Source organism: Syngnathus floridae, chromosome 17, assembly GCF_059516105.1.
Source record: "Syngnathus floridae isolate MCC-2025c chromosome 17, RoL_Sflo_1.0, whole genome shotgun sequence".
Lineage (NCBI taxonomy): Eukaryota > Metazoa > Chordata > Actinopteri > Syngnathiformes > Syngnathidae > Syngnathus > Syngnathus floridae.
Genome location: NC_142429.1, coordinates 11,097,348 through 11,120,062, shown reverse-complemented (window position 1 = coordinate 11,120,062; position 22,715 = coordinate 11,097,348). Strand labels below are relative to the sequence as shown.

Sequence of the window (22,715 nt, the reverse complement as noted above, 5' to 3'; positions counted from 1 at the left end):
AACAGACCAAGTGGCTGATTTCTGCTGCTCCTCCTCCTCCTTCTTCTTCCTCCCCCTCCCATCATCTGTTTACCTCCATCCCGCTCTCTTCGCCCTTTCCTCTTCTCCTCATCCTCAACGCAGTCCTCTTTATTATATAGTACAATATTCCATTCTTTTACACCATACTTTTGTTTTTCCTTCACCACCGCGGGCGGTTATTTCTCCTCTGGTCAACTACAAGTAATATTTGTCAACAGAGAAAATTGCTTCAAACTAAATTGGGACTTTGGAAAGGATGCAATTCAGTGTTCAAGTCGAGCTAATTGTCAATAGAAAACCCCTACATGACCTATCAGTTTATTTGTTTACTGAGGTTTAGTGACCCCTGGTGGACAAAAATAGAAAAATAAAACCTGCAACTGGAGAACGCATCCGGACACAATAATAAGTACTTTAAAACACCAAAGTGGAGTCACACATGTTGACAAATTATTACAATGTTAATGCAGGGAATAAAATTTAAGTGGTTATGACTGTAATTTAAAAAAAGGCCAATCTCTGAGGTTTATATGTATATAAAATATTTCATAGGCGAACACAAACACTGCTGTAATCTTGCCAACTAAATATGGACAGACGATGGCAGCAAATCCACGTTTACAATGTTGACTAACAAATAAATGGTGGTTGTTGTAAAAGCAGAATTCTGACCGATTTGAATTATTAAATAGGCAAAACACATTTAGATGCTAACAACTCTTTAATTTCATTCAATATGTCCAACCATATGATCAAATACAGGCAATGTATCATAGGCACAAGAACAAGTTGCAGCTCCAATGGCAGATGTAGGCACAGTGTTGACCAGGATTAAAAAAAAAAACGAAGTGAAATCCAGGTAAAACCTCCACAGTGTCAAAAATTTAAGTATGACACAAAACAATCATAAGCTTTGTGTTATACCTGTCAAAATCAATGTTTGAAATTACAGTAAAGATATCAATTTGCCAGAAGGCAAAAGAAGACCTTTCAGTGAGAAAGTAGCAATGGTTCCCTTGTATTTTTCACTAAATGTGTGCTTTTAGCTATTTAAGCCCATCATCCAGTACTTCTTATGCAGCATAATTCAAGCGTTCAGCTGTTGACAACATTTCCAGTCCAGGTCTCGTGTTTGGTTCCTGGCTTAAGGTGGGTGATGGTCACCTCGACCGCCTGGACCTTCTCGCATTTTGGGGGGAGGGCGCACACTTTGTAGCTCACCTCGTCGCCTTCCACTGGCACGTACTCACCCTCAATGCTGAAATTGGCACACAATGTATCAAATTGTTTGTATGTATAAGATTGTTTGACATAATGGATAATAATGGATCTTAATCAGAGCAGAGTTTCTTACATTACAAATCACAAATTGCTAGTGCATCGAAACGGTGCAACAAACATGATCTTACTCTGAGATGTGGACAAAGATCTCGCTGCCCCCATCGGCAGGTATGATGAAGCCATGACCTTTGGAGCGGGAAAAACATTTGCACACACCGGAAAACACTGGACCCTCTGATGCACGAGCCGCTCTGGATAGAAAGGAGGGAGAGGGAGAAAAAAAACTATGTCAGGACAAGACAATTAAAACCAGTGGTAGGAAAAGTAGAAAGAATATTACAATACATGTATGGATTCTATTCTGGCAAAGAGAATAATCCATATAAAACTAAACGTGTGTGTATGCGTCCTCACGCTGAGCAGGTCCTGTTCCTGCGAGTAGGCAAGGGGCTAGGAATATTAAAGCCCCGTATGGGTGAAGGTGAGCGATCTCTGTGTCGGCACACCGGAGGCTGCAGGGATTCTGATTGGATGAGGGAAAAAATAGGTTACATCATAGCAAATTTATTAAAAAGAAATTCAGAGTACTCTTGACACATGTGCATTGTTATACCTTTTGATGATCCCCCAGAGTTCAACGGCGGGGTGCTTGATCGTTCCTGAGTGGACATGGTGGTGGGCGAAAATGGGTTGAGATTGCAATGCCCTTAGTGGAGGACAAGAGGAAAAAATATCTTTCAATCTCGGAGTAATAACAGAAAATATTGCCCTTTAGTTGATGCACTGTTTGGCCTGTCAAATGCTACCTCATACCTGAAGAAGCACTCGGGCTATTATGTCAGAGAGATCACATTTCATTTTTCTGTCACAGCTGCAGTTCAGTAGCAGTTTTAGAAGCTTTACGCCTGCTTCGACACGTTAAACAATTTGCATCTATGGCAGGTTATTGGGTTCTGTTCTAGACAAACCGCATAACAGAAGGCCTGCAACCATCACCACCGTGGAAAAAACACAAAACGTTCACACATGACAAGAACATGTTAAGACTTAATAGATCATTGTCACTATTCAAATAGTCAAAACACACTTATCAGCCTTCACAGCAGAGACATTTCAATACTAGTCTCAGTCTGCACTCACAAGATAGTAACTTGAGTAGGCCAGAAAGGGGAGGGTTGGGTATTAGAAGGACCATCTGGGGATGACGGAAAGAAAAGCACACCAGAAGAACACCTTCGAAACCAACATTGAAGCAAAAAAAAAAAGACTCCACTCTGAATGCAAGAGGGTTGTTTTTGCAGTAAGCAAAATAAACTAGTGTAAGAGCCGGAATAACTCATTTAACATCACACCTCTAAGTGGTAGCCACACTTGCATTTCTATTCTGAACACATCTTGCAGAACAGAAGCCAGCCCTCTTAACTCGATAGATGTGCCGGCAATGAGATTAGAGCTTCTCTGGACCGCACAGTGACGATGTTGTCGATTCATGACCAGCCCTCGTATGACGTACAAAAAGAAATATTGTACGTTCAGGGCTACAGAGTTAGATGAAGCCAGGTGGCATCAGTTCTGTGGCTGAAAAGCAAAGCATGGAGAGTCTCCGTCACGATTGCTGAAATGTGAATGTGCACAGGAAACCCCAAAAAAGAAAAAGAGATTTACTGGTAGCTGAATATCAGCACGCAATCAAATCTAACACGATCGTAACACGATTTCCAGGTCATCGTGCTCATGCTTTCACACACCAGAGCCCTGTGGAATTTTCCAAAAATTTTCACCACTGGTACAAACCAGAGACCCTGCTGATACAGCAAATACCAGGCCAATGGGTGAATGAAGACAGACAGACGGTCACACGGACACATAGCAAACAGGAAGGATGTCCAATTTCAACAATCTGCTCATCTCACTGCGTCTCACTGAATTGACAGATGATCAAATCAATCGTAAGCTGGAAACGGAAATCTCAAAGTGTCATCAAAAATATATTTTCACAGGTCAGGGAGGAAAAAGTAAGTGACTGGCTATTAGTTTAGAAGATCAATAAAAACTCAGGTTAGCTGATAAACATTGATTTGGATGGAGTCTGACTAGATTCAATTGCTTTTCATAAAGCAAAGCTGTTCCTTCGTGTGTTTCTTAGAAATAAGCAACATTCCTAACACTCTTCAGAGACACAGGATTTATTTTTCTCTCCAAGGTGAGATCCTTGAATTGTTTGAATGTGACCATCCCTCTTTTGGTGGCAGGAAGTCCTGTCGCCTCCCATCCTGCCAGATACTTTACTAGCAGACCGCAAAAGCTCTTTGGTCGTGTTGTTGGCATCATTAGGCCAAGGAAAGAGACAATAAATGGCGGCGTGCTCTAAAAGAATAAATGGATGGATTGTTAGGACCGATGATGCGCACAAACATGAGCTCATGGTGCCATGAAAAAAAAAAAGACTTCTTACTGATTTGTTTTAATTGATTTTGGGGGGATATTTTATGTATCAAAAATACAAGTGGTATCGGTGGTTGGTATCGGTGACTACCGGCGTCAGTCTGGACAAAAAAAGCAGTATCGAACATCTCTTGTATCGCTATTTCTTGGGATAAAACAGTCAAATATCAGTACGTTTGTCAGACAAAAGACTTCAAGCAGGCTTAATGCTATGCAAAGATCTTCACCGGTGGGGTCATCTTGGGTCAGGGGGAAACGACTGCTTGCCAGCTCTGATTGCATAACATGAAACGGACAAAGGTTGCGATGAGCTTCAGGCAGGTATTTGAGGACCTGAAAGCATTGGCATGGAACAGAATCAAATCCACTATAGCTGAGCCTTTAAGGCAGAGAGCGCTAACCTCAAACACAAGCGGCCTATTATGATGTGCTCTTTTGTGGGCTTGAAAGCGTGTGTGGGTGGGTGGGTGGTTGTGCGACTGCGTATGCATGCAGAAGGCCAAATGGGATGTGTTGACGCAACTGCAGAAGAGGGTCCTGATCCTGCAATAGGATGATTCATCCTCAACATGCGTCAGTGCCACATCCCCTCAGTCAATGTAAAGTGAAATTCACACCTTGTTTGAAACGCATCGGCCACATATCCCATGTTGCAACGCATTCTTATCTACAATAAATGCTAATGTCCACGATTGAAGGAAAGTCACGTTGGACAATGGCACATCTGTCCATATTGATTAGAACGACTGAGTCAAAAGCGTATATTGGAGAATTGATCTGCTGTAATACAGGACTTAAACGCCAGGACATTAAATAAAATAAAAAACATGTCACAGACATGAAAACTGGGAAGTGTTTGGAATGATTAAATATCAGATTTTTTTCTGACTAAATAATTTTAAAATCTGAATAACTAAATAGATAAATAATATATTTTAAAATCATTTAAAATATATATTTGAAAAGAATTAAATCATTTTAAAAGCTAAATAACTCAAATAAATAAAAGGCAACCTGTTCTCAAACCAAACATTTAAAAATGAGCTGAAACATATCGAAGAGTGCTATGTAAGTAATGCAAGAAATGATTTGTTCAGCTGTTTGATCTGTAATGCAAAACAACAACACAATTGCAGAACGGTGGGCGTAATGTAATATATTCAATACGCAGGTGATTGATTACAACCTCCAGCCATGCAACCTGTTTGTGCACTTCAACACAATCCCCTTGCCCACCCTATCATCTCATGTTTTATGTTTCAAACAAAAACATGCTTGAACGGGGTTTCTCCTGCAGCTCTGGAATCCTGGATGCAAAAAAAAAAAATACCAATAGTATGTAGCACCTTATTATTTTGCATTATTCGCATCATATAAAATAAAGTTAAAGTTCATTTCATTTGCTTAATGAGTACCCAAACCTTTGGGCAGGAAATGACACAAGGAAGTGTCACTACAAGATTAGGTAGTAGATAAAAGGTGTGATCATTTATGATTTTTGTCTTTTTTTTTTTTTTGCAGATTTTGCATTTAATGTCAATGCAAATATGCGCTCGCCTCAACAAACTCTCATTTAATTTTCACTCCTAATTTATACATTTTATTTTGCATAAAATACCTCTGCATACCATTGCGTCCCAATAATAGGAAATAATCTAAATTAAATATAGATTGAATGTAATCACTGGTGATTGTTTCAAAAAAAAAAAAGAAAAAAAGAACGTCGAGTTCCAACAGTTTGGTTCCCCGCAAAATACCTAACACACACGCGCACGCGCGCGCACGCGAAGGTGACAATGAGCAACTGGTGGATTGTTGTCAACATCTACAGAGGCTTACCGTGCAGCACTTCATTATCTCAGAGGGAGTGGTGCATTTCGAGAAACAACCAATACCCATCACAAAAGCAAAAATAAGCACAACGCAGCAGAACAACAAAACACATCGTCGAAAACAAGTAGTGATTACTTTAAATTTGGAAAGGAAAATAAGGAAAAACTCACGGTCTCCTTTCAAGCGACTGAAGACTGCAGAACGTTCTCGAGTCAATGCAAAGCAGTGTTTTGGTGAAGTTCTGTCGAGCAGGTTTTGTTAGTTCAGTCCAGCCCAGCTCAGGTTTTGAGGTTTGATTCATGCAGGAACTTCCAGGCTCCAGCAGCGCTGTCTGTCCTCCTCACTATTTTACTGAATGGGCGGGGCTGCCCAAACCATGACGTCATCAATGACGTGTTACCGTAAATCCAGTTACAAAAACTCCTTCACAATAAACGCAAAATCTAAATCATTTTAGAGTCGGATTGAAAAAAGTAAAAGATTAGATTAGTGAGTGAGAACCTCAGATTTGGAAAAGATTATGAAAAGCTGGAAACAGGTTTAAATTCCTTCTGCCATCTCATGGAAGATTGGTCTTACCCATCATATGTGTTTCATTGACATAAACGTAAAGCAAAAGTATTTGTTAGTGAAAAATAATTTTCAGACGAATTGAGTAGAATTTGATTTTTTTTTCCCTTCAACGCTTTTGTAGGGAATGACAGCTCAGCCATTCTGAACAAACGTTTTGAAAGCTACGTGGCACCGCACTGCCCTCTAGTGGCAAGAACATGTACACGTAACACGTCCTCAGTTCTTGTGCAAAGTCAATGTCAAAATAACTGTAAAATACGGTGCAAGCCTAACGAGCAGAAAGGAAAAGAAGAGTCTAAAAAAATGTGTGAATGTTTATCATTAAAAACTGCTCAAGAGTCATATTTTTTTCAAATTAGTGATCACAAGGTCAAATGAGTCCTAGATTGTGACGTAAAAGGTCAAATAATGTTTACAATCAAAGGAACTTGTATTGCATACAAACTGTCTGAAATAATCATTTGAAATTGACACCTTTGAACAACACATTTCTCAGTTACATATAGTGTGACAAAATGCCATCAAAGTGGAGAAATGTAACAAAACAAAAAAAGGTTTTGGCTGAATGTAGTATTGAGACCACCATTTGGCACTTCATGCGTGCTAATTAATGACCTTGCAAACACACAGATGTAACAGCTATTTCGGGAGCATAACTATTCCTATACGATATCTCTATCAAGCAGATGTTAAAAATCAAATCTGAATTACTGTATAATTTGAAATACGACAGACGAGTGGTCATTCATTTACATTAGCAGCAACTTCACAGAGAAGGGAAGCAGCAGACTGCATCCAGTTTTTTCTTTCTTTTCAAAACCTTTAAAATCAAGGACCTGAGCGACTGTGCCCTTCTTGTACGGATTACACTCCATGGGTATTATAGTAAGCCAACTCAATAGCCGTGTAAGATTTTAAAACTGCTTCATGTGAAATGCCTGTAAACATTGTGTTGCAGCGTGTTCCGACGAGGCGCTGATGTCACAAATACATTACAGTACATTATTATTTTGTTATTGCACAAAGAAAACAATGTTCAGCCGTTTTCCAAAGGACACATCATTTCACACGTCAATGATACTAAAATAGCCAATCTGCAGTCTTTCATTGTTCCCGATAAATTACTCATTCTACTCTACAAGCCTAAAAAATGCGTTGCTATATTCACAGTCCAATGCCATTTGTTCTAGGGTCCCAATGTCACAATTTGATATGGACTCACATTCAATCGAGTCAAAAGAGAAAGGGTGCTTATTTCAAATGGGCAGCAGCAATATCATTCATTATAATACATTATACTCTACGTGAAACTCTATTACCTTAGTATATATAATATACCAATAGTAGACAAACATGTGAATGAATTGACTGAAGCAGGGCAGAAATATAGGTCAGGTTGGAACTACCGGACAGTGTGTTAAAAATCCCTCCCATACCAAAACAAAGATGTCTGCTCAGTCACCTGTTTTGAGAGACAGGTCTTATACTGCTAAGTTTTGGTATGATAGACTCAACACATGGAATGAAATAGTAGTGACGGGATCAAGTAAAAGATGACAAAAATTTCCCCCGCAATTGCTCATCAGTGTAAACACAACATTGCACTATTTGATATGGGTGCAGCAGACCCACGTTTCATGTGTGCGGAACGTGCATTGAATCGGGTTGAACCCGCAATCTGTGTTCTACACAGCATGCCCAAGGGTGTGAATGGATAGCTGCATTAGGGAAGACGGAGGAGAAACAGAACACTTGGGCTTCCTGTAAGTGGGATGGGAAAAAACATTAAGAAAGTGAGACATGAATAATGATGGCGGCGATGAGATCCAAACCTGCAATGTCGAGTCACATTGTTCGGCTGTATTGTATGCCGGTTTTGGAGGCGATGTTGGACCACGGTAGCAGAGATCTCAGCAAAGACTGAGCCTGTCGATACAACCTCTGTGGGATGGAGCAGGGGCTCAGGTTGGCTAGGGTTGAACCGATGTGATGGATATAATCAGTGGAACGCTAAGTTAAAGTCAATAGATACAATTAAGAAAATGGCGAATCCGTAAATATTCGAAAGGATATAATATTGTCCAAGGAGGATGACCCCCGTTGATGTAGAGCACATATGTGAAGCCATCTTTCAGGACACCACGTATGGAGTAGTAGTAGGGCAGGTAGTGGTGTTGCTTGAAGTCCCTGTTCTCGTAGAAGTGGATGGCAGTGTTGTTGGTGGTGAGAACATGCAGGTAGATTGCCTTACAGTGGTCCTGGGCTGTTGTCGAAATGTGTTCCTTCAGACTGTCCAGCAGTAAGGAGCCTAAATAAAGAAACAGGCATTCATTTTGTAATGGTGACAGATGGAAGAAAATGTGTGAGTGCTTTCAGTGAAGTCTACCAGTACCTATGCCATGTTTCCTGAACTCTTTAACCACTCCCAGACTGAGGATGTAGGCTACCTGTGTGTCCACAGGGAAACTGGATGCGAGAACATCTCCATCCTAAGACACAATTAATAAAAACAAAATGGCATCTGCATTAACATTACTGTTGTGTACAGTGGTACCTTGATTTATGTAAGCATCTTACCTCTTTATGTACTTTGGTCCGACCTTTGATCTCAGCCACAATCATTCCCACAATACCTCCTCTGAAGGTGGCAGCGAGAGAGAAGAACTTCTTGTTGGAGGTGATGTCCTGGTACCATGAGTCTGGGTACCTGGGGTGAGGTCAAAACAAGTTGTTTTTCAGGAAATGCCTTCATGGAAATGTTCTCGCCATAGAAAGATTCTTACTCAATTGGGAACCAGTCACCACAGAGCAGTTTCACACTGTCTATGTCATCGTGGCACAGGAACCGGAGCTGGACTTCACTGAGAGCTGTGGGAGGCACCACGTCACTCATTCACACCTGGAGGCAAAACAAGAAAAAAAATAAAGTTCAATTGACAGCAAGAACAATATTAGGAAATCTTGAATTGATGTGGAAAGCAAGGAGAAAGGTGGAAAACATCTAAACAAGAGTTACAGTGAAGAATGTTAACACCTCGGTGTAAATGACGTCATAAAGGTTTACAAAAACACCAATGGTAAAAATGTCTACACAAGTTGATCACACAACTTGGGAGAAAAATACAGAATTCACAATTTAGTTCAAATGTCTGCACCATTTGAACGCACAGCTTAGGATAGTAACACATACTTCATAATTTCAGTATTTCTACAGTTTTACGTCAGATAAAGAACAGCTACTGAGCTAAGCTAAGCGTCTGGCTAAGCTAACATGTTCCTACCTTATTTTAACCCTCACACCGAAGGAAAGTCAAGGGGATTTATATTGTTCGGTTATAGACCAGGTGGGCGAATCCCTACTTTGGATACAACATGACAGAACACATGTCTACTCTTGATTCTCATTACTGTTATCGATGCTGCAGTGAGGCTAAACTAAGCTAATCCGGTCAACGCTCGCGACCGGATGTTTTTTTTTTTCCTGTTTACGGAAGTGACGCAATTGTCACGCGCAGTGCAACTGTTTGACCTTTGACCTACCAATATTAAATAAAAGAAGAAAAACGAAAAGTCATGTATGAAATTGTCAGATGAAAACAAAACACATTTTGCTATGATTATAGTTTTAAAAGGTAAAACTGAGTTTCTTACATTTATTACATTAATTTGTATTGATTTTCATCTTTTGATCTAAAATCCAAATGTCTTCAGTATATGTATGGACTGATATAGATTTTTTTTTTATTTTTTGTAGCAGTGGAATTCAAGCCCAAGACCTTGGCTAAAAGCAAGACCTTAAATAAACTTTCTTATCTAATATTTCTAGCATCTGCTCCCTTCCCAGTGGTTGTCTTGCCACTAGTCTTTTAAAAATAGCATTGAGTAGTGTATAAAAGGAAGAGGCAATATTTTTCTTTTTGAATCTTAATAACAGTGACAGTCACGTAAAGGTAATTATAAAAGAATGTTTATCAAATTCTCAGACCATTTCTTTAGATAGGACATTAGTAATTAATTCAACAGTAGTGTTTTTTAGTTGTTTATAATAAAATGTCTCCAATTTCCTGACTTTTTTCATCAATTAAATATAACCATACCATTTGCAGTGCACATCCTTCATTGTCATGTAACGCCATCTAACATGGCAACCAACTTGTAGCCTATCCACAATACCACGCCTATCGTCGCTCCTGGCCAGCACGACCTCGTCACATGATGCACCTACACTCAAATAAAGACACACACAATCAGAAATTCTGTTCAGATGTTCCAGTGGCACCTTTGAGAATTTTCGCTACTAGGCCTTCTCATCAACACGCTGGCTATGAAGATCAGGTAGCTACCCGGGAGTCATTGATAAAGAATGTTATTATACAGTAATACAAATTAGTCCTTGCAGTAAAAAACCTGGAATGCCTTTTTAACTTTTTAAGGTAACTTTGGTCTAACCTGAGTTATGCATTAAGTGAGTAGAACATTTCCCCCTGCATAGAGCACAACGCATTCCATTCTTTCTTTTGCATTAGTAAATTGGAATATATGCCTTCTACCAGTCAGTTTTAAATGTATTTACTTTTGTGTTACCCCCAGGAAGTATTTAGTTTACAGTTCGGGTCTCCTTTTGGCCCTGCTGCATCTATCTACGTCTTTGCTGTTGGGAGCCTTCAACATCAAGTCCTTTGGAGACAAGAAAGCTTCCAACACAACCTTGATGAACATCATCAGTGAGGTCAGATACTTGACCTCTTATTACACCTTGTAGTCAGTACTTAGCGATGCATTTTGTGTTGCTGTTGCAGATCGTCCACCGCTATGACATCATTCTGATCCAGGAAGTCCGAGACAATGACCTCTCAGCTACCACAAAACTCATGCAACATGTCAACAAGTTAGGATAAATATCAAATATTATTGCTTATAGTGAGGAACATTTGGAAAATTTCATACTGTTTTTTTTTTTTACCCCAGAGGTTCTCCACCATTTAGGTACAAGCACATCGTCAGTGAGCCTTTGGGTCGGAGTTCTTACAAGGAGCGGTATCTCTTTCTATACAGGTACACACACAAAAAAAATTGGAGCGACAAAAGTATCTCCATATGCAATTTTTTTTTTAGCTTACCAAAAAGTCATTGTCCATTCCAGTGTATAATACTTCTTATATTTCAATTTAGTCCATGCATGTTCTTCCCAGGGAGGAAACGGTGTCAGTGGTCAGAAACTACACTTATGACGATGGTTGTGAGCCCTGTGGGACCGACACCTTCATGAGGGAGCCTTTTATCGTTATGTTCTCCTCAAATGACACTGGTAGGCTGTATACTGTATATATAGAATGTGTTTTTAAAATAATGGCAGTAACTTTGCCTATATCCCTTTTAGTTGTGAGAAACTTTGCTCTGATCCCACAACACACTTCACCAGACTTCGCCTTACAGGAAGTAGATGAGCTGTACAATGTGGTGACTGATGTCCGCAGCAGATGGAACACCAATGTGAATATGACTTAATGTAATTTTCCTCGATGAAACTGAATAATGACAGCCATACATTGGACCTGCAGGATATCATTCTTCTGGGCGACTTCAATACAGATTGCAGCTATGTGACAGACTCAGAGTGGACGCAGATCCGAATTTTTACGGACAAGAGCTTCCATTGGTTGATCCCTAATGAGGCGGACACAACAGTGTCGCACACTGATTGTGCATATGACAGGTAGGTGTTCTATGTTGGCACTAGCCATGTACATGACTTCATATTTTTTTTTTTTTTTAGGATTGTGGTGACTGATGACATGAAGACGGGCGTAGTGGACTACAGTGCGGAGGTGTACGACTTCATGGAAGATCTGAATCTGAGCTTCAATATGGTAAACGTGTGGAGTAGACATTAGCACATAACAGAAATGCAAACAACATCATGCCGTGGTATTCTGAAAGAGTGAATTTTTCGGGTAAAGGAACAATTTGGTTTGAGAAAAACATACCTTTATGGATTGAAAGAAAGTGTCTTGGAGATGCTTGTCAAAACAGCACACTTATATTCTTTTACATATTTTACTTTTACCCCACCCAAGAGTAAAACTTGGTCACTCCTTTGTGTTCTCCACCACCAGACTGTACAAAAGTGACACATATGCTATTAATTTATCAAAACATGTCTGCACATGTGGAATATAAGAAATTTTGTATAGATTGAGGAGATTATATTCTAAATCTACATTTTCTCCTTTCTTAGGCATTGGCTGTCAGTGACCATTTTCCTGTGGAGGTGAAGCTGCTTGTCTGATCACATGACTCAAACATCTGAAATTTACTAAACCAGTTGATAATAAAAGATATCTTGAAGCAGACATTGACCGTTACATTATGAGCTATGCAAAATGCATTTAACAGTGGACAAAATGATGGCAAAAAAGTGGACTTTAACCTTTTAAATCTACATTCCAAAAACAAAACAGAGAGAAAAGAATACAGAGGAAAGAAGAAGCAATGCACCACGATGTGATTTAGGTTAGGCACTTTTAGTGATGAGGCGCTATTAGAAGAACCTGACTGCCCAAGTTTGTTTCCATTATCCAGCTAACTCACAATATTACATTTTTAAATGTCAAGTCAGTGTCCAATGATTTGTGATTAGAGGCCTTCACTTACTCATTAAGCCTTCCTCTTTTTGAGCATCTCAAGATACGTACGGAGCGAATTCTGGATGGCGTCTTTAGTGATGAAACTAACAAAATTTTGGACATCAGCTTCTCTTTTGGCCGTCAGCTTGTCAATGGTCGGCTTTCTCATCATGGACTTGGTGATCTGTCTGGCGTGGGCTGTCAAACAAACAATATAAATAACAGTTTTTAAAATATTTGAAAAGAATGAACTCCTCCTTCTATCACACACCTGGAATGGCCAACCACTTGGCCATTGTCTGCTCAGCTGTGGCCATGAGCTTATCTTCAGGTACTAGCTGGTCCACCAGTCCTATCTTCAGAGCTTCTGTTGGGTTGTAGAGCAGCCCCAAAGCCAAGGCCATTTCAGTATTCCGGTGGCCCACTGTATTAGCCATGGTGTCCTTAAACCTGGAAACAGCAACGTTAAAATGGTGTGTCATCACATTTGTCCTCAGTGTTGCCGTATGGTGAATCATTACCAAAATGGCGCAACTATCCCGAGCAGAGTCTCATTAAGGCCGATGCTATAGCGTGGGTTGTCCACCATTACTCTATAGTCACATGTCAAAGCCATCAGACAGCCACCTGCAGGACTGGAGCCCTGAAGAAGGAGGGGAAAACTACAGTGAGGTTTTTTTTTTGCTCTCTAGTCATGGTTTGCTTCGAAACTATCCATACATTGATTGCAGCTATGGTGACCATGTTGGAGCTGTAGAGTTTCAACCACATCTCCTGAACAGCTTTCCAGAATTCCCCGCAGCTTTCTGGAGTCTTGCCATACATCTCCAAGATGTCCAGCCCTGCTGAGAACACCTTGGGTAGACTCTGGATAGCACAAACACACAATTAAGGAAAGGAGACGATTTAAAATGAAACTCAATTAAAAAGTTCAAAGGGATTTTGTACAGAGGTGATGATGAGCCCCCGGCAGCTTTTGTCCATCTCGAGCTTCTCCAAGCTTATGCAAAACTCTGTGAGGAAGTCCAAACTGAGGCTATTGACTGGTGGACTCTTCATATGCATCACAGCCACACCTATGGAAGACATAATGCACATTTCAGCCTTCTCAAATCGCTTAAGAATTTATTGGGGGGGGGAATCATAAAAAGCCCAAATGAAGTTCAAAATGACCTCAGCCACACTAGAAGCAGTCTGCAATAATTACCTGTACTCTGGTCAAAATCCACTGAAATTTTAGAAGATGTGGAGTTGCTCCTCTGCTGTGTGGCAAGTATCGTTGATGCACACACTCTGCCATGACTTCTGCTGGAAGACAGCTGGGAAAGAAGCCCTGGAGACACATGCAAACACATCATACAAAGACATTTCTTTACTCACGTGACAGTGCTCATGCATGGCTCCGATTTAAATAATTTGTGAAATTAGCTTGCCATTTGTGCACAATGTACAGGGGAAGGTTTAGATTATTTTGTTATTCCACAAGTAGCAAGATATCATCACAAGACCTTATTGTGACCCTTGCTCCACATTCTGTGCAACAGATAACGCTAACCACTACCAGTTAGCCGACGAGGGGCATTTTACGTTAAAATATTCTTCAAATGATAACTAAGACACATCATCCTCCTACAAAGTGAAGCACAACATACCTGATAAAGTACACTTATTCCTAAAAGCTGCTCTCAACGCCATTGTTATGCTTGAAGTTGCAGCTAGGCTAACTCGATTTTGTCGGACCTTTTCGGAACAGCGCTATGGAACTGCACTGGCCAATATGTGTAATTACAGTATCCGGGTTCTTGCCACCGTGACGTTTCGAGGTTACAACGTTTCAAGGTTACGAACGGAAACGTCGTACATTCTCGTGACTAAGTCGTAAACCGAGGTTCTCATTTTTTTAAATTGGTATGTGGATTATTTTTAGGATGATACATTTTATATAAAGGTGGCTTGACATTCATATATTAATATAGAAAATTGGTAAATATTCAGATAATTTGAGACAAGTTGTTCATCCACATTATAATTAATATTTCAGGATCTGTATCTGGTACTATGAATTATATACTGGATGTTACTTTTAGGGACTGAAAATGTGTTTGTCATTTTGATATAGACCAGAAATTAGTATATTGACTTACTATTCTGGGTATTGATTCTACTAATTGGAAAAAGCTATCAGAGCATCGATATCGAAATATCAATGGATCGTGTATTCCATAGCAGATAGTGTAGCATTAAAGATGAGAGTGGGTGAGATGAGAGAGAGGAGCAGATCGGATACTGCAGGTGTCATAAGTGACAGCCAGAGCTCAAGGGTGTCTTTGGAGGTGTGCAACGGACAGAAGCTTCTCTTGACTGGTAAGTATCACATTTGACATGAGAGCTTTGTGTTTTTATTGTTTTGCTGGTGTACTTTATTATTTATCCTAAGTGTAAATCTCTACTGGATGATAGTTGCAAATGATGTTGTGTTGATGCTCATAATAACAACAACAAAAATTTAAATAACAATTTCCAGAGTTTGACTATACAGCCAGATTATGTATTCTTATACAGAATATCCACCTGTACATAAAATATTGTTATTTATTGGATTTATTATTTCTTTGTATGGTTAAGACGATGGATTGGTAACTTTAATTCTATTTTTTTGAATCAAGTATTCTTTCATTGCAGGGAAATGTTTACAATACATATCAGTTACGTGACTAAAAATAAAAAGCACCTTGAACATACACTGAATGTGCTTGAGTCGGAAATCCATCATGTCCCGCTGCTTTCTCCGTGTTGTTTTTCCTGGAAAGCTCACCCTGGGATATAATGGATCTAATGGTGTTGGAGGACATGGGCAGTGGCTGTGAAGATGATAACTGTAGCCTAGCGTCAGGCTTTCTGGAGGACTGTCCCAACCAAGATTGTGATTGGAATCAACCTGTCTTTGGATTCACAGCGCTAGGTTTGTATTCATAAAGAAGTAAAAAAACAAAAAAACAAAACATGACATCTAAGATATTTCCAAATATTCTATAACATATTTTATTATGTACGATATACCAGTGGCAAATTTGTGCTAAAATAGTAGTAATAGTTATCAAACTCACAATTTTGTCACGGACAACATGGCAGCTATGGTTTGCTTTGGAGGACCATCACAGAATGGAGGCTGCAGGAGTTGGTTGGACTGTGGAGCAAGTCACTAAAGCAGAGGAATGGAGAAAAAAATTGTCAGTCTGGAATAAAGGTTGCCGTCATACGTATAGATACCAAGGGGGGGGGGGGGGGGGGGGCAGCTGGAGTTGTTGATGAGACAGAAAGGGTGAGATAGATGGAGGACAAATCTTGGTTGGAGTAGTTGAATTCAAACATAGCACATAGGTGGAATCTCTCATCCTTCATTCTTCTCATCCAATGTGAAAATTGGAACCTCCCAGCAGGAAAGGAGGTGAGAAGGTAGAGATGTCAAGTGACCAGAAATATATGGTTGATAAGCTAACAAGCTGAACGCAGATCCAAATATTGTTTTCTCTCTCTTCATTTCTAGTGTGCGTGACTATCATCTACATTCCCGTGCTGCTCCTTGGTCTTCTGGGAAACGTCCTAACAATTCTAGTGGTTTGGCTACGACCGCACATGAGAAGTTCTACCTACTTGTACCTGAGTAGCATGGCTGTTAGTGATCTGATGATTCTCCTACTCCTACCTCTGGATCTCTATAAGGTACAAATATATATGATACAAGCTATCATCAACTAAAAATGCTTTTGCTTCTCACAGCTATGGAGACCCAGACCCTGGCTCTTTGGAGACCTTGCCTGTAAGATGACCATGTATCTCTCCGAGTGTTGCACCTTCTGCACCATCCTCCACATCACCTTCTTGTCTTTGGAGAGATATGTGGCAGTCTGCTGGCCAATTATAGCAAAGACCTTGGTGACACGCCGCAGAACCAAAGCTCTGATTGGCTGCCTGTGGCTGGGTGCAGCAGTCAGTGCAGCACCTGTGTTGGTGATGGTTGGCGTTGAGGAAGTTGGGCAAGAAGATCTCGGGGTTAGTGGCTGGAGGGAGAATGGAAGGTGGATGGGCGAGGATGGACAACCCGTTGGCTTTGCAATGGATGGAGTTGAAGAAAAACATAATTCATTTGAAGGAGAACGAGATGAACTAAAATGGGGAGAAGAACCAAGACAGTTGAAGTTGTTTAAGGAGGAAGACTCAGGAATGGAAGTAAGAGACGAGCAAAACAAAACACACAGACGTGAAATCATCAACAAAATACAAGAGGATGTGAAGGAAGTTTACGGAGATCAGCAAAACAAGAGAAAAGCAGATGAAGGAGGAGGAGGAGGAGGATGGGAAGCCAATGCTGCACACCGGACATGGATTGATAGAAGAGAGTGTCGTTGCACACAGTACGCCATTTCTTCTGGCCTACTGTCAGCCATGATGATTCTATCCAACCTCTACTTTCTGGTTCCGGTTTGCATTCTCGGCCTGGTTTATGGGATGATTGGAAGAACGCTTTGGCTCCGCCCCCAGAGCAGCCGCAGAGACCAAAGTCATCGTCATACCGTCAAAATGCTCGGTGAGCACTGATAGCTAATGCCGATCTTTGGATTTAACAAAACTCTACACTGTAGCTCTGGCAGAGCTCTGGTTCATATAGTGTTTTCAGACCATAAATGAAAACCACAACAATTTTTTAGTTGTTTTGATTCAATGTCTCTATGATCCCCCCCACAGGAGTGATCGTGATGGCGTTTATCCTATGCTGGCTACCTTTTCACGTTGATCGGACCATCTTTGTTTTCTCTCTGGGCACCGGCATGGACCAGCAGACTGTCAACACTGATGAATCCATCAACAATGTTACTACGACATCGGACTTGCTCGTTAAGACTACATTGTCTTACTCCTATGAACCACCCACCAGAATCCAACAACAAGATACAAACACACAACAATCTACACTTTTATATAAAACAAAACCATTTAACAACAGCAATTATGAAATATATAACAGGACACGGATGCAGCAAAGCTCACTTTTGAGCTCCCATACTGTCACAAATACACAATCTAGTAAGCCTAACAAAATAACCCCACTACGCAACAACGACACACACTTCACTAACACCACAAACACAGACACACATTTGTATTTTCTGTACTATCTATCTCAGTATTTGAACCTGGGCTCCTCTGTGCTCTACTACCTCAGCGCTGCTGTCAATCCTTTATTGTATAACGTGATGTCAGCCAGGTATAGACACGCCATACACAGTCTCTTACGCTCACAAAGACAACACTCGCGGACACTTGAATCACAATGGACCACTACGAATTTGTAATATCATAATTAACATGACTACGTCACGCTGTGTGACGAGGGTGGGCACAAACAAGATTATTGTAAGGAATTTTTTTGAGATGACTTCCCCTTTAAGAAGGGCTAAATGTTTGTATCCTGTACAAATATGACAACATATGATTTGCTGCCTTTTGCATTGAATGTTCCACACAGTTTTTATTTGATTCTCCTTTCCACAATAATAGCATTGTTCTTTTGTTGTCAGCTTCAGAATAGCAAGTTTGGAAAACACAACGGCCTCGGGCTAAGGACAATTGATTGGATTGGATTTGTAAACCAGGCTCTTCCTGACTTGAGTTGATATCTTGTTTGAGAGCAACAATATGAATCTATAAAATTGAAAGTGACTACTCAGGGGAGTGGGGAAATCATTCAGGGTTATTGTCTGCTGTCACATGATCGAATATAACACAACACGTATTACACTAAAACCATTAGGTTCAGTATCTGATTTTTTTTTTTTTACAGCCATGCATTTGCATTTGTTGTTGTTTACATACATGAAAATTGAACATTGCTTTTTGCTAACAAATTTAATTAATAATCAGTGGTACAACTGATATTTCCTACCACTAGAGGGCGCTGTCCTATAGGTAATATTCTTACAGGGCAAAAGAGAGCTCAAGTAAAATTGGACACTCTTGTTTTTGTTTTACTTAAATTGGGATGTGAAAGCAGTTAAATGCTACTATCACAATTAAAAAGACCTGTTAAGTGATTTTAGTGTATTATTTCTAACATTATTATTTATTATTATCTTATTTCTACATTAAATATTGTGCTAAAAACATCCATTTCTGCCCATTAGGGTCCAAGCTACATTCATGTAACAATAATCACAACAATTATACTGTGATGTACAATTAATTGTACTCCTTAAGGCACAACATGCCCAACCACAGGGAACACTAATTTGCTACCACTTTCATCATGAACATCTTTCCTGGTCGCCTGCACTAAGTACTACTGTGAGAATTTGGGAAGAAATATGCATTTTCATTTATTCTGCACTATCTCTGCTTGCGTATAACAACGCATAATAATGGCACTTAGCAATTAATAAAAACAAAGTGCACAGCATACGGTACAGTGGGGAAATCAGCGCTCTTGCTGGCCTTCTGATACAAATTCAATAAAATTTCAGAGGATTTCAACACCATTTAAAAAGGGAAGTCTTTAACTCAATTGATTTCCCATCACCTGAGAGCAATTTGGACGCATATGATACAATACATACATCTCACGTGCGGGTGCTTGCAAAGATACTGCATAGCGTAACAAATCAACACCATTCTTCTAGAAGAATACACCAAAGATTTCATTGCATTCCCCAAGCAGGGGGCTGAGAATTGCACCCGATGGCGGCCTCATCTGTGAGAAGGAGAAGGCCAATGAGCATTAATTATGGAACAGTAAGGACAATGGGGGGCTATTGGATTTAGATGCTGCCCAATTACTGTGCCAATAAGATCACAGATGACAACAATAACACAGATCTAAGCTACAGGAGAAGTTACATTTATTTTAAGTCACGAGACACAATGTCTATGGATTTATTTATTTTTTTAATTATATATACGTGTGTATATATATATATATATATGTTTTTACTGGCCTTCCTTGCAATGTTTGAAGCACTACTACATCCCTCATGAGAGTCACTCACTCAAGTGCAGTGCCCGCATCACTATTTCACTCTACCCTCTCAATACGAGTAGATGCTCAAGAGCTCCAGCAAGTACAAAGACCTGCAAATGATTGAGTGATTTTAATCTTGAGGTGCCAGAAAGAATCCTGTCTTGTCCACTGGAAACCTGAAGGGATGTTTCTTAATATGGTTTAATGTAATTTAGCTTGCATTAAAAGCTGTTGTGATGATTCACACAAAAACATTTTCACACGCATGTCATAAAATACATTGCGTCAGGAGGGAGACGTTTCATTGCATGTGAGCATGTTTTGTGGCTTGAATGGAAACAACAGATAGATATTAGGGAGCAGTTTGAACATAAATTGGAAACCAACCGTACATATCCTACAGGCATGAATAGTGCCTGCGTAAAATTGCCATTTCTTGCCTCCAGACAAACTGTATATGTATATAGATACGTGGGATGTTTTTTTTTCCTTATTTAAGAAAGTTATTAACAATATACTGTCTCTTGCAGACATGTGGCTGACATCACTTCAACATGAATATTCATTTGAGTAATGACGTACGAGGATGTGCAATCATCTCGGCACAGTGCGTAAACATAACAGAAGGAACGGTTTTGCTGTTCTTGCTCTGTGAAGCGCAGCGCTGCCCAGCGTCATGTCGACTAACTCCACAATGAGAGTAGCGCAGGCACATGTTCTACTTTGGTCACATTGAACTTGTATGTATATAAAAAAAAAAAGGTGAACCAGAAATGCATGTACAATGTCTGGATTCCAGCATAATTGCAGAAGAAAGGAGGGTATGGGATTAACTAGTTGGCAAATAAAATTCATCAACCTAATAGTAAAAACATGCCGTAAATGTGAACTATATCCACTGTATCCGTGTGGGGGAAAAAATAATATTATTTTATACTATTTGAATGGAGCGGTACTAAAAGTTTTGTTGTGTAAAATCGGTACTAAAAGTTTTGTTATTACTTTAATGGTGTGTGAGAGCGTATATATCTTATACAATACCATCAAAGATGCCTCTAATAAACACTTAAAAAATACAATAAAAATATAATGAATAAATAAAATTATGAACAATGCTAATGTCATCAGAGGAACATTTAGTTTTATCAGGGGTGCAATGAAAACCGATTTGAAAATCGGTTATATATCCTTCACTCGCTGCTGTGGTTACATACCCAGCTATAATATTGGGTAGAAAATTCAAAAGTTGCCTGTCATGTTGCCATCAACACTCAATCAGGACATAAAAGGTGGTTGAAGGTGATTTCGACACTTTGGTAGTGGCTGACTCATGTATGTATGAAAAAAGAAGACAGAAGAAAAAAAAAACAGACGCACGATTCATTCCTTACAGTGAGGTGAGGGAAGTGGGAGGAGCAAGAGATGCTTTATAAAGGTGCAACTTTCTTCTTGATCCACTTACACGACAAGCATCTTTTTTTGCTTATAATAGGGGTACCTTTTACTTTGGAGTTTTTCACCAGCGCCTTAAAGTGAGCATGGATGTTCGGACGTTTGCCACTGTGCTGTTAGTTGTAATGACACAGTCTCTTTGCCCACTGGGAAATCCGCTCACCAGCCGGGAGGAGGGCAGGGAAGTGTGGACCCTGGAAAACTGGCAGGTAACACTTTATAGAAATGATTTCATTTATATTTCGTATAAATGAAAACTTGCATTGCATTTTCTATCCATCTAATCTATTCAAAAATGTAAATGAATAAAGTTATAAACTCCACGATTAAGCATCAATGGCAATCAAAATTCTTACATAATGAAGTTAATTCATACAGACTTACCTTTACATGCAAACAAATCATATCAAAAATATGTTTAGTGGCATAATACAGGCACTATTATTAGAAAATGTTTTCATAGGACATCTTAATTATAAGAAGTACTGTACTAAAATTGAGACCAGACAATATTTTACAATTTACTTAATAATGCTCAAGTTCAGCACCGGACAGCTCCACTACCATCTCTATAAACACCTGTTAAGTTCACTTTGTTTGGTCAGTTCAGTCACATGTAAATTGCTCTCACTGTTTGTGTGTGTGTGTGTGTGTGTGTGTAGGACTACCCACTAGAAAGGGGCATAACCATTCGTCTGGCAGACCTCATCAAACGCTCGAAAGCGCAGCAGTTCCACGGCTTGATGGGAAGGAGCTTGGGTAAACAAACACATAAAAATAGTCATAATAACTATGCTGCCAGGGATTCGCAAAATGTCTTTTAATGTATTTTCTAATGTAGGAATCTTTTACACTATGCCTTTTTCATTTTCGTTTCCATTCTTCCTATCTTCTAGGGGTATCACATCCGATCGGTCTGGACAGAAAAAGTAATTTTATTACACGGCTATATGTTTTATGTTACAATTCAACTTTTTTAACTCATGCCTTCTTTCTCTTAACCAGGAAATAAAGGGGAGATGTTTGTAGGGCTCATGGGAAGAAGGAGTTTAGATGAAGGTAAATATTTCAAAATATGTCACTTTATTTTTGTTACCTTCTATGCTGCTATGGATTTTCTAATCAATTCCTGTTGTGTTTTCCCAGATATGCAAGAGGAGTGGAAATCCTACTCGTACTGAAGATGTTTTATAGAAGACATCTGCGATTGTTTTTTCTCTCTTCCAATTCTGTATCATTGCCATTAGTGTCTCAGTGAACATACGTGTTGTCTATCAACAGGACATTGTGTTAACAATACAAGACAATGGAATACAATCTAAGATGTAAGAATTTATTTTTTTTCAAATGAAAACAAAAATCATTAAAGAAATCATATGTAGATACTACTTCGTTTTCATATTCTTTATTATGAAGCTCAAAATTGAGCTCAGGTGCATCCTCTTTTTACTGATCATTCTTGATATAAAATA

General features: G+C 39.5%; 6 protein-coding genes across 7 annotated transcripts; 3 read left to right on the top strand and 3 right to left on the bottom strand.

The window, feature by feature from the left end:
* Window positions 1–723: 723 nt before the first annotated feature.
* Window positions 724–5,964, bottom strand: carhsp1 (calcium regulated heat stable protein 1). 2 transcript variants are annotated; one of them, XM_088357927.1, is made up of 5 exons: window positions 5,751–5,964; window positions 1,916–2,008; window positions 1,717–1,825; window positions 1,431–1,553; window positions 724–1,279 (listed from the first exon to the last, which is right to left on the bottom strand). In XM_088357927.1, exons 2-5 carry the CDS (start codon window positions 1,971–1,973, stop codon window positions 1,117–1,119), a joined length of 453 nt encoding a protein of 150 aa, XP_088214053.1. In that variant the 5' UTR covers window positions 1,974–2,008; window positions 5,751–5,964; the 3' UTR covers window positions 724–1,116. The 2 variants fall into 2 exon arrangements, with proteins under 2 accessions (XP_088214053.1, XP_088214054.1); XM_088357928.1 differs by lacking the exon at window positions 5,751–5,964 and adding an exon at window positions 2,116–2,442.
* Window positions 5,965–6,454: 490 nt separating this feature from the next.
* On the bottom strand, window positions 6,455–9,645 carry naa60 (N-alpha-acetyltransferase 60, NatF catalytic subunit). Its single transcript, XM_088357926.1, has 7 exons — window positions 9,435–9,645; window positions 8,937–9,052; window positions 8,731–8,860; window positions 8,546–8,642; window positions 8,227–8,461; window positions 7,986–8,155; window positions 6,455–7,914 (listed from the first exon to the last, which is right to left on the bottom strand). The coding sequence occupies exons 2-6, from the start codon at window positions 9,044–9,046 to the stop codon at window positions 7,999–8,001; spliced, it is 729 nt and encodes a 242-aa protein (XP_088214052.1). The 5' UTR covers window positions 9,047–9,052; window positions 9,435–9,645; the 3' UTR covers window positions 6,455–7,914; window positions 7,986–7,998.
* Window positions 9,646–10,354: 709 nt separating this feature from the next.
* On the top strand, window positions 10,355–12,506 carry dnase1 (deoxyribonuclease I). The gene is made up of 9 exons (XM_088357925.1): window positions 10,355–10,488; window positions 10,744–10,882; window positions 10,953–11,041; window positions 11,122–11,208; window positions 11,346–11,461; window positions 11,534–11,646; window positions 11,715–11,869; window positions 11,930–12,023; window positions 12,392–12,506. Exons 1-9 carry the CDS (start codon window positions 10,478–10,480, stop codon window positions 12,440–12,442), a joined length of 855 nt encoding a protein of 284 aa, XP_088214051.1. The 5' UTR covers window positions 10,355–10,477; the 3' UTR covers window positions 12,443–12,506.
* Window positions 12,497–14,577, bottom strand: eci1 (enoyl-CoA delta isomerase 1). The gene is made up of 7 exons (XM_088357924.1): window positions 14,432–14,577; window positions 13,987–14,112; window positions 13,728–13,855; window positions 13,500–13,646; window positions 13,301–13,422; window positions 13,051–13,229; window positions 12,497–12,977 (listed from the first exon to the last, which is right to left on the bottom strand). The coding sequence occupies exons 1-7, from the start codon at window positions 14,472–14,474 to the stop codon at window positions 12,811–12,813; spliced, it is 912 nt and encodes a 303-aa protein (XP_088214050.1). The 5' UTR covers window positions 14,475–14,577; the 3' UTR covers window positions 12,497–12,810.
* Window positions 14,578–15,003: 426 nt separating this feature from the next.
* LOC148384513 (growth hormone secretagogue receptor type 1-like) lies at window positions 15,004–18,401 on the top strand. The gene is made up of 8 exons (XM_088358185.1): window positions 15,004–15,143; window positions 15,590–15,741; window positions 16,327–16,502; window positions 16,560–16,811; window positions 17,094–17,367; window positions 17,526–17,674; window positions 17,966–18,045; window positions 18,359–18,401. The coding sequence occupies exons 2-8, from the start codon at window positions 15,606–15,608 to the stop codon at window positions 18,399–18,401; spliced, it is 1,110 nt and encodes a 369-aa protein (XP_088214311.1). The 5' UTR covers window positions 15,004–15,143; window positions 15,590–15,605.
* Window positions 18,402–21,264: 2,863 nt separating this feature from the next.
* tac4 (tachykinin precursor 4) lies at window positions 21,265–22,533 on the top strand. The gene is made up of 5 exons (XM_088357687.1): window positions 21,265–21,452; window positions 21,906–22,002; window positions 22,140–22,172; window positions 22,249–22,302; window positions 22,390–22,533. Exons 1-5 carry the CDS (start codon window positions 21,330–21,332, stop codon window positions 22,422–22,424), a joined length of 342 nt encoding a protein of 113 aa, XP_088213813.1. The 5' UTR covers window positions 21,265–21,329; the 3' UTR covers window positions 22,425–22,533.
* The last annotated feature ends 182 nt before the right edge of the window (window positions 22,534–22,715 follow it).

Excerpts from the sequence above, each read along its gene's own strand:
- carhsp1 (XM_088357927.1), bottom strand. The coding sequence starts at position 1,973 with ATGTCCACTCAGGAACGATCAAGCACCCCGCCGTTGAACTCTGGGGGA. Across the intron at positions 1,826-1,915 it reads CTCTGGGGGATCATCAAAAG|AATCCCTGCAGCCTCCGGTG; the intron begins GTATAACAATGC and ends TCATCCAATCAG. Across the intron at positions 1,554-1,716 it reads AGGAACAGGACCTGCTCAGC|AGCGGCTCGTGCATCAGAGG; the intron begins GTGAGGACGCAT and ends CTTTCTATCCAG.
- naa60 (XM_088357926.1), bottom strand. The coding sequence starts at position 9,046 with ATGAGTGACGTGGTGCCTCCCACAGCTCTCAGTGAAGTCCAGCTCCGG. Across the intron at positions 8,643-8,730 it reads GGACCAAAGTACATAAAGAG|GATGGAGATGTTCTCGCATC; the intron begins GTAAGATGCTTA and ends ATTGTGTCTTAG. Across the intron at positions 8,156-8,226 it reads CATCCTCCTTGGACAATATT|TGATTATATCCATCACATCG; the intron begins ATATCCTTTCGA and ends TTAGCGTTCCAC.
- dnase1 (XM_088357925.1), top strand. Across the intron at positions 11,209-11,345 it reads CGGTATCTCTTTCTATACAG|GGAGGAAACGGTGTCAGTGG; the intron begins GTACACACACAA and ends TGTTCTTCCCAG. Across the intron at positions 12,024-12,391 it reads TGAATCTGAGCTTCAATATG|GCATTGGCTGTCAGTGACCA; the intron begins GTAAACGTGTGG and ends CTCCTTTCTTAG.
- eci1 (XM_088357924.1), bottom strand. The coding sequence starts at position 14,474 with ATGGCGTTGAGAGCAGCTTTTAGGAATAAGTGTACTTTATCAG. Across the intron at positions 13,856-13,986 it reads GGATTTTGACCAGAGTACAG|GTGTGGCTGTGATGCATATG; the intron begins GTAATTATTGCA and ends TGTCTTCCATAG. Across the intron at positions 13,647-13,727 it reads GGGGGCTCATCATCACCTCT|AGTCTACCCAAGGTGTTCTC; the intron begins GTACAAAATCCC and ends TGTGCTATCCAG.
- LOC148384513 (XM_088358185.1), top strand. The coding sequence starts at position 15,606 with ATGGATCTAATGGTGTTGGAGGACATGGGCAGTGGCTGTGAAGATGAT. Across the intron at positions 15,742-16,326 it reads CTTTGGATTCACAGCGCTAG|TGTGCGTGACTATCATCTAC; the intron begins GTTTGTATTCAT and ends CTTCATTTCTAG. Across the intron at positions 16,503-16,559 it reads TACCTCTGGATCTCTATAAG|CTATGGAGACCCAGACCCTG; the intron begins GTACAAATATAT and ends TGCTTCTCACAG.
- tac4 (XM_088357687.1), top strand. The coding sequence starts at position 21,330 with ATGGATGTTCGGACGTTTGCCACTGTGCTGTTAGTTGTAATGACACAG. Across the intron at positions 22,173-22,248 it reads GATCGGTCTGGACAGAAAAA|GAAATAAAGGGGAGATGTTT; the intron begins GTAATTTTATTA and ends TCTCTTAACCAG. Across the intron at positions 22,303-22,389 it reads AAGAAGGAGTTTAGATGAAG|ATATGCAAGAGGAGTGGAAA; the intron begins GTAAATATTTCA and ends GTGTTTTCCCAG.